The 8,742-nt window shown below is 50.3% G+C and overlaps 2 protein-coding genes across 2 annotated transcripts; one reads left to right on the top strand and one right to left on the bottom strand.

Annotated features, from left to right (window-relative positions):
- Positions 1 to 975: 975 nt before the first annotated feature.
- On the bottom strand, positions 976 to 5,069 carry LOC100899987 (major facilitator superfamily domain-containing protein 1). The gene is made up of 9 exons (XM_003745248.2): positions 4,899 to 5,069; positions 3,871 to 4,099; positions 3,100 to 3,376; positions 2,849 to 2,957; positions 2,627 to 2,723; positions 2,259 to 2,469; positions 1,916 to 2,138; positions 1,564 to 1,789; positions 976 to 1,431 (listed from the first exon to the last, which is right to left on the bottom strand). The coding sequence occupies exons 1-9, from the start codon at positions 4,911 to 4,913 to the stop codon at positions 1,292 to 1,294; spliced, it is 1,527 nt and encodes a 508-aa protein (XP_003745296.1). The 5' UTR covers positions 4,914 to 5,069; the 3' UTR covers positions 976 to 1,291.
- Positions 5,070 to 6,799: 1,730 nt separating this feature from the next.
- On the top strand, positions 6,800 to 8,151 carry LOC100900133 (zinc finger HIT domain-containing protein 3). The gene is made up of 4 exons (XM_003745249.1): positions 6,800 to 6,989; positions 7,091 to 7,148; positions 7,266 to 7,403; positions 7,975 to 8,151. The coding sequence occupies exons 1-4, from the start codon at positions 6,853 to 6,855 to the stop codon at positions 8,035 to 8,037; spliced, it is 396 nt and encodes a 131-aa protein (XP_003745297.1). The 5' UTR covers positions 6,800 to 6,852; the 3' UTR covers positions 8,038 to 8,151.
- The last annotated feature ends 591 nt before the right edge of the window (positions 8,152 to 8,742 follow it).

Here is an 8,742-nt window from a genome sequence, read left to right on the forward strand (position 1 = left end):
GGGTCAGGGGGAGCTGGACTTTTCGTTCATTCAGTTCTAGTTCGTCTCCCGATAATCAATACAGAAAAAATTGACACCGTACCGATTGATATCGAAACACAGCGTCGTCGAAATTACGTTTCGGATCCCTTATTTCAGTGAATTATAAGTCTCGTCGAAAGTAGGGTGTCCGAGATCATCATCTGTTACGGAGCAGATGGCCTATGATATATAATCAGCGTAATAAGTTGATCGACAATCGAACTCGCGGACTCGTCATTGGGATCGGCCATGTCTTTCTCGTGGCAAGTTCTGTTCCTGGCTTTGGCGACTAGCCATGCTTCAGGATACTCAGTGTCGCGGGAGTCTGTCTACCTTGTAGCTCGGGATTCGGCACCCAAAACTGGCCCCCAGTGCAAGTTCCCGGGTCAGTTCATGTCTCATGAAAAACTCTGTCGTCGTTTTTATCACTGTGCGCACGAACGATTCGAGATACTGTGTCCCGATGGAACTATTTGGGACGAGACTCTACCAGGATGCAACGCTGACCATGCCGTGAAATCACCCACTCCCTCGGGCTGTCCTGATCTCGTCAGGCCGGTCGAGAGCTCCACTGGGAGAGATCCCACCGATGGGATTCAGTCGGCTCTGGGAACGTCGGTGGTGGAAGACTCGGCTGCTGGATCTACAACAGTTATGACACCCGAGCCCCAGAATTCCGAGAGCGACTCAACCGATAGCAGCAGCGGCGAATGTGATCCTCCGCCGGTGCTATGAGTGGCTTTCGAGCTACGATCCGAGCGGTCTCGGAGGAAATGACCTCCCTGTGCTATCCCCACCTAGTTCTCTGAAACATTCGCCGTCGAATAAAGATTAGGAGATCTAGAACTAAGACTTCTATAGCTAGAGATTCACCGAAATCGATCGTTCTCATCCGCGCATCCGGGAGGACCCTCTCGGACGTCATGGATTTAGGTCGAGAGGGCGTTCTTCAATTCATCCGGAAACCTTTCAGCTTTATTGATTGATTTTCAGCTGATCATAAAATGGAGTTCATCAAGGAGAGACGCAATGACTCGCGTTTCGAGCGGTCTTACGACATTCAGGAAATCTCTCTCAGTACTCCGTTTCGGGCAGCGTCAGATCGTGTCTCCCAACAGGGTTTCCAGATTCTATAACGCGGGGCAGTTTGGGTAACTCTATTGACAAATGTACAAAAATGGGCCCTCGAAGCAGCGGGAGCTCGGACCTACTCCTCGATCACAACTGGTCGATGTCGTACGACAGGATGACTCCGAGAAAGACTTGAGCTCTAATCCTGGTTCAGCAAGGCTTCGCGGTCGTCCACCTCGTCCCCACGTCCACATATCCGTTTTCTGTACAGCGGGGGATTGAGAGCCCCTTTCTTCGCAGTATTGTGCATCTGGAGCACGAAGCCCAGAACGAGCGATACTGGTAGAGGAAAAACACCGAAATTAGAAAATAGGGGGAAATACTTGACCCTGAGCAAATTATGATGAGCCTCTGAATTTTTCGCTCTCATTTTTCCCTTCTTGCGGCACGCATGCAGTATGTCAAACTTACAAGATATCCACAGCATGAAATACACTTCCGACCATTGGAGACCTTCCTCCGAAGTGGGAAAAGCCTCCCGCAACATTTCGGCGGACTGAATAACAACCGCGAGTCCTAAGTTCTGCACGGATTGCATGGCACCGTATGCGGTGCCCAATTGATGCTCGGGCACCAACATAGCGACCATCGGCCAGAACGCGCAGGCAAACAACGAGAATCCGACACCGAGAACACCCTGCAGGTCGAAATACGTCCATGGTTATTGGAGGATTTCCAAGATGCCGCGGGCGGCGTGATCGGATGGTCTTTGATACCGGGCTCTGGTCCCATTTGCATCCCGAAGGACAAAGAGTGTGCTTACCATGGTGACCGACGGCGGAATTATACCGATAGGCAGGTAGCTGAAGGCTAGATGGCAGGCGGTACTGATAAGTCCGGCAACAATCGTCCAAAGCAGGTTCATACCCGTGAGATCACAAAGGAGCCCGCAGAAAGGCGATACGATGGCGCTAACAGTGTATGGAATCGACGTCACACGATCAGCCTCCGTCACGGTCATGTTGTACTGCGATATTAAGTATTTCCTGGAAGCGTAAGGATCACCGGGCTAGGACTGAGCAAGCTCTGGAATCGGGTTTAGCTTTGAAAGAAATGCTAGGAAAAGTCCGAGAGAAAAATTTATCAGGGCGCTCGATTTTACTCACCCTGCGATAGAGATGAACGGGGTGATCGCTGAATAGTAGAAAGCGCATATGATACAGAGCAGCCAGAATTGCATAGGGAAGCGCTTTATATCGCTGAATTGGATGACTTCGCCCGAGCCGGAGCTCTCACGCACAAGAATTCGTTCAGCCCGTCTGTCGTAGTACGCGACAACCATGGCACAAAACAGCGAAAACAAACAAACAAGTCCAGCTGGAAGGCGAACGATCACCTAGTCAGTATACGTGAGATGGCAGACAGAACTGTTCTCGGGATCCGTCCAAACCGAGCAAGGCATTCTCGGGAAGAGAATCGTCAATTTTGGGTGCTGTATTCGTCTAGAAAATCGTTGCCTGAGAGGGAGACTAACCGATCATGAGCGCGATACCCAGACCATAGGATCCTTTGTAGCTCTCTTGGATGTAGTCATACAGGTATGGCATCGAATTCATGTTTGCCACACTACCCTGGAAGCGAAGAACTGTCGAGGTGAGACCTTTGGGGGAACGACTGCGGATTCATCCGCGAATATATCTTCTTGCGAATCCACGTGCACTGAAGATATGCATTTTCGGTCATATGGAGGACTCACCAATCGGGCTACCGACAACTGGACTCCGAAAACTGTGTTAAGTTCCTTGCCCTTGAACCACAAAACGGAATAGGTGTTTTGAGCAACCGCCAGAGATTCTCCTCCGAGACTGCAGAGGAATCAGAGGAAGTCTTAGGGCGTTTCGCGCCATCTTGGGTTTATCCCGAAAGAATTATTTTTACAGCGTGATCTTTCTGTGGGAAGCCCAATTCGTATGATCACTGGGAGTCATAGTGTCAAGTTCTACTTGCCCGAAAACGAATCGTCCTAGCACCATCACGTAGAAATTGTCCACGAGTGCTCCCCCAGCGAAAATGACTTGACCTATACAAATTAGACCGGCGAAAATAATCGTCCCCATCCGAATACCGAAAACCGTGTCAATGAGGAAACCTCCGAAAAAAGAGAGGATCACGTTCGGGTACGAGTACCACGAATAGAAATTCGAGAAGGCGGTTCCCGAAATGTTCAAATCGGCTTCGATTTGGCTCTCCAATGTGCCAGGATTGTCGTAGCAGAAGTAAGAACCTGGAAAGAAAATACCCCGATGAATTCCTGTAACCCCATGTATGTATTTGTATTCGTCCGGAGAGACAAATTCGCCGTTGGCGTGAGACTGTCTAAGAGTTTTTGCCAAACTCCCGGAGACGTGGAGCGCTTCTGACCGATCGGGCATACGTAATTCCGTGGCGGTAGCCGCGATTTTTTTCGTTCAGCACGTTTCTCTGGATTGGAATTGGATTCGCCCAATCTAGAGGGCAAGCATCATCGAGCTGGAATCTCGGACAGCCACAGTCTCCGTGGACTTTCCATGCGGTCTCTCAAAATCTCACGAAACGGAAGCGCAACATATGCTCAAGGATTAGACAGCAGTTGGATCACGTGAAATGGCTCGAACGGTTCCAGCTGGGTTCTTAGAAATCATTCGTCAAATTAACGATTCTCGCGCGCGGTCGTAGAGCTCTCCAACGGGTGAATTATAGCTTCCGTAAATTATCGGAGACAACCCGCAGAATACTCACCGAAAGCGAGGAAGCACATGAAGAACAAAACGAAATATCTGTGAAGTCTGGTGGACGGATGACAGCATCCCACGCCATCCTGAACATCTATCGACGCTGAGAACTCGGACTCAATCAGGGCATTGTCAGTACGATCCTGGGAGGCAAATATCGGCGATGAACCTCCCACATCGACCTTCTGGTTGCCGGAGTTGACTTCATCCTGGCAGCACGCCAGCTGCTCTTGGTCCTGAAATTCATACACTGAGTCAGATGCCAGAAATCCATCATCGGAAAACTTGAACGGTTTTAGATTCCAAACTACGGGACGGAGGATATCGTCTGACTTCCATGAGTTTTTGACAGGGTTCCTCCCAATCGAAGTTCGCAGACGTCATACGTCATCAAGATTTCCGGTGGGCCATGAGCCATGAGTTCTGGGAGCTGGGTGGAAACCGACAATCAGCTGATTGTCAAGCTCGCGGAAAGCCGTCCGCTGGAAGCTCTTGGACTCCTTCAACCCCCCGGAAATCAAGGGCCCCCTCTTGTTGAGAGGGATTTTCGGAGATAACGATCAAGTTGAACACCAAATACAATTTGTGAGAGCCGTTATCTTCATCATTGAGGCGGAAGCTACGAACAGTCTCTGAGGTCGGAGCATCTCGAAAGTTTCAGAGCAGTCAAAAACGCTAGACGCTTAGATCAAGTCGCGTGATCCGTCCATAAACATGCCAGATGAGGCCTCCGAATATGACTAATGCACAGAATCGAGCTCCACTTGTTTGCCTGAACCTGAAGTGACGGACTTGGTTCGGAGCCCAGGGGGGAACTCCGGCAGCGGACTGGCACGATTGGTTCATCACCGGATCGATCTCTACTGGTACTCAAGATTGAAAATCCCCGAAGTTCCCTCGCAAAGCAGGACGAGCACCAGAATTTACGCAGCAATTCAGAAAATATTCACAACGACGTCACAAACAGCACCTCGTTCCGTTGCAGAACCCTTCCGCAGTCTTTCTCGTCCGTCATCTCGAAAGCTTGGAACCAACCTGAGCAATGGTCATCCTTCCGAGTCGATGCTAATCCATACCACAGAAGATTAGTGGCTGAGCTCGCCGTTTCCTCTCGGCTTTTTTTGATGTCCGCAAGACTACGGCGGCTCAGAAACTACTGCTGCTCTCACCGCCGCCCTTGCTGCTATCCTTTCTCCGGACCCTCTCACCTCATATGCTCCGGATTCAAATTAGCCCGCCACCAGCAGAATCGGCGGTCACACAAGTCCCCATTCCCTTCTCCGCGAACAAAAATTCGGTTATCTCGATCATAGTTCCTCCCTAAGTGTTGTGATGATTCAAAATTACCGCAAATTTCCCGACACTTCCGGTCACGGCCTGAGAGAGCTGCTTTCTGACAGAGAGTTGCCTCTGATATGGTCGAGGCTCCGATAGCGATCAGGGACTTTTGCGCTTATAAGATTGAAATACGTCTCCCTGTCTCATCATCCGAACGGGGTTTGTGGAATGTTGGGAATCATACTGCTCCCGGCCTGAAGGTTCCTTTAGCAGGATGGAGGATAAGCTTCCCGTAGTGATTGCCAGTCATGAACTGTAATGAACTATCAGACCTGCGGTGTTAATCCGAGTCCATTCTATCTTTCATCGTTAGATAATCCCAGCGGAACTTAGTATCGACTTGAAATCGACTTTCAGGCCTGTTCTTTCTCCCTAATCCAGCGTAGATAGAAGATTAGATGATGTACTTTAGACCTGCTGGTTCGAGGGGGATTGCCGGGAAATTTGAGTTGCTGAAATTGCCACCACTCTCGATGGGAATACGCGGAATCTGAGCTCAATGACGTTCCGATTGTTCATTTGCGCTCAGACTCGATGAAACTGACAGATTTCTACCGTCTGATATCGTAGAGATTCGATTTCAAGAAATCGATGGCCACAGGCGGAGAGCTCAGCTGATTCTAGGTTCACGACCGCGACGGAGGAGAGCTGATGAGAGATCTCTGAATGAGAGCATCGACTCTCATCCCGCAAGAATCGTCGGCCATCAGGCTATCACCAACATTTCGACTCCCGGGACTTCAGCGCCATGAGCACTCGGACCACGGATCCTTTCAATTCATCGGGTTCGCGCGCACAGACTGCACTCGACGCGGACCCTGTGGAATCTATTCAAGAACTGTAAGTAGAATTGAGAAGTTGCGGACCAAACCTGCAGTGACTTCTCTGATTGCTCATTACTCATCACTCATTGATAATGGGAAACAGAACATCATCGATCAATATCGAGGGTCATTCAAAATTAGAGCTCTCTCCCCCGGATGAAGATGGTGTTATCAGGAAGACGATCGAAGGCAGTGCCTACTGATTCTTCTTCAACGCGGGACCCCCTCCGAAGTCCTCGGCTGTGCTAGGGACCCCCTCCGGAAACCTCGGCTGAGCTCGGGACTCCTTGCGATGTCATTCCGAACGTACTAGTCGGTGGCTCTGCCGGATGAAGAATATGCTCCTGTTTTTCATCCAGTAAGCCCTTAGTATAGCGGGAAATTCTGACGCACTGGGGCTGGTCGATACTCTCACAAGCTACAATATCTCGAATATATTTTTCCAAGGGATTCTTCGATGTGCGGCACGACCGAGAGCGGGAGTTGGGACCCCCAAGGGGTGCCAGAACCCCCTTCCGGGAACCCCTGATCAGAGGAATGAGGAACTGGAGGGGATTCCGATTTTCGAGGAACTCCAATCAATATCCATGGGAGCTGCTTTCCGGCCCTATCCTACTTCGCTTGGAGCTGCAGCTCAACGGATCGTGTCCGGAACTCAGTGTTCGCCGTAGACTAGACCGCAGGTTGCAGGGCGAACGTCAATAGTCTGCTCTCCACCTTCCCTCTCTCTTTCGTCTGCTCGGGTACCATGTGCTCACGAAAACAAATGAGTGGCCTCAGATTCGGAGGGCGAAGAGAATCTACCCACAATTCTCAAAATTCTCAAAATGTCTTGTGAAGTTTGTTGCCTCGAAGATTCCAAGTACAAGTGCACATGTCTCTTGAGATACTGCTCTCTCAATTGCTTCAAGGAACACCGATCCACCCAGGAGTGCAGGAAGTTTGTGGCTGAACCCCAGAAGGCGTATGTGTACAGAGAACTAATTTGAGAAGTCCTCGCTTCCTTCTCTGAAACCGAGACCATGATACGCTATGCGATTATCGCTAACCTCGAGGAATTTCCAGGGCACCTCGTGAATCCGACTTGATCGCCAATCGCAGGGATTATCCGCGCGAAGACGTTGTGAGTTTGCCTCCCTAACGTTGGTCGATTTCCGATCGTCTAGTCTGTAGGAACTGTTGCTGACCGACCGATCGTTCCCTCCACCGAGCCATTGACTTGATATTGGAAACGTTACAGGTCCCTCCCAGACTTCTGGAGTATTTGAAGACATCTCAAACCCTTCGAGAATCGCTCGGGAACCCGCATCTCAGAGAGCTCATTAGATCTCTTGCTTCGGAGAGAGATCCTTCGAAGACGCTCGACCACTTGATGAAAGTAAGTTACAGGCGGAACATTCCCGTGTTGCGTTGTGAGAGTGCGAGATGCTCCCCCGCGGAAGGGCGAGTTTCATGAAGCCGCGTGCTTCAATCCTGGTTCCGGAGGATCATTCCGAAATCAGGGTCGGACATTGATAATATCGATGCACAAGATCCGGGATCTCAACTGCTTATCGTTCTGATTCCGATATTCGCCGGACCGCCCCGAGAGGAATGACCACGTGACGTCCCCTCGAGCTGAATCTTAGAAAAAAGTGAATGAGCAACTCTTCCGCATAATCAGTCATCACAGTCGACTGTAGAGTTCTGGCGATCGCGGTTCTTCGTACCTAATGAACGAGGACGCGCTCGAATAGCGATTTGCCAACTGGATATAGGCCTCATTCGCTCCACAGCATTTGATATTACGCGACGTCCAAGAGAATAATGAGGACAAGGGAGATCGCATGCTGCTCTTCGACAAGTCCTCTCAACCATCATTGCTGTGTTCGCTGCGATGACTCCGAAAGCTCTTCATTCTCGTGAAGTGTTGGCGTAAGAGTTTCACGCATAATTCGCTGCCTTTACAGGAGCCGCTATTCGTGGAGTTTGCAGATGCGTGTCTCGACGTGATCGAGCCCCAAGACAGCTGAATTTCATGTTGGAGTTCGTTGTCGCTTGACCCGAGACTCTGATATCCATGAACTGTATATAAAATGATGATCAACTCAATAGAAAAGAGAGTAAATGCACGCACAAAGCAGCCCTGTAAGTTCGCCTATTTTCTGTATACCCTGCCGGCTCATGACTCGTAATTAGCCTTTGTACGAGCTGAATCCCCAAATGCTAGGGCCCCGGTCCCTTCGACATGACGGAATGACGCATGACGGCCCAAAAATCGCTTCCGCCTCTCTGCGACAGTTCTGAGGCTAAGTCGATTGACTCACGACTGTTGGACATACCGCACCGAATTAGAAGTGACGGACGCATCAACAATGCAGAATAGAGAGAAGATGGTGAGTTTCGCAAGGGCCCCAAGGGAAGATCAGCACTAGATCATGAGAAGGAACGAGCGAGCGTCGGATGCACAGGTGTTTTCTCGCGATGCTATCGGGGCTCCACTGTCTCCCTATGGGCGATAGATTGGTCTATCCTCTTGATTATGATCCCGGAGCTCTTACGGCTTAACCTCATCTTTCCGCGACCCCATGTGGGAGCACTCCTTCAGAGTCCGCGTGACTCCAGCGGAGAGTCAAGGTGTCACGACGCGAGCCGTTCTAAGCTTTTCTCGCGGGGAGGCTGGACCTAAGCGAAACTCTCCTCCCAAATAGATCCTCGTCTCTCTGGCATCGAATCAT

The sequence above is a fragment of the Galendromus occidentalis genome, unplaced genomic scaffold (assembly GCF_000255335.2).
Source record: "Galendromus occidentalis unplaced genomic scaffold, Mocc_1.1 scf7180000077480, whole genome shotgun sequence".
NCBI lineage: Eukaryota > Metazoa > Arthropoda > Arachnida > Mesostigmata > Phytoseiidae > Galendromus > Galendromus occidentalis.

What these genes read in the sequence shown, in the direction of transcription:
- LOC100899987 (XM_003745248.2), bottom strand. An exon ending in CATGTGCTTCCTCGCTTTCG is followed by an intron (nt 3,377 to 3,870) that starts GTGAGTATTCTG and finishes TTTTCTTTCCAG; the next exon opens with GTTCTTACTTCTGCTACGAC. An exon ending in AGTTGTCGGTAGCCCGATTG is followed by an intron (nt 2,724 to 2,848) that starts GTGAGTCCTCCA and finishes CTTCGCTTCCAG; the next exon opens with GGTAGTGTGGCAAACATGAA.
- LOC100900133 (XM_003745249.1), top strand. Translation starts at nt 6,853, where the DNA reads ATGTCTTGTGAAGTTTGTTGCCTCGAAGATTCCAAGTACAAGTGCACA. An exon ending in GTGGCTGAACCCCAGAAGGC is followed by an intron (nt 6,990 to 7,090) that starts GTATGTGTACAG and finishes AGGAATTTCCAG; the next exon opens with GGCACCTCGTGAATCCGACT. An exon ending in CGCTCGACCACTTGATGAAA is followed by an intron (nt 7,404 to 7,974) that starts GTAAGTTACAGG and finishes CTGCCTTTACAG; the next exon opens with GAGCCGCTATTCGTGGAGTT.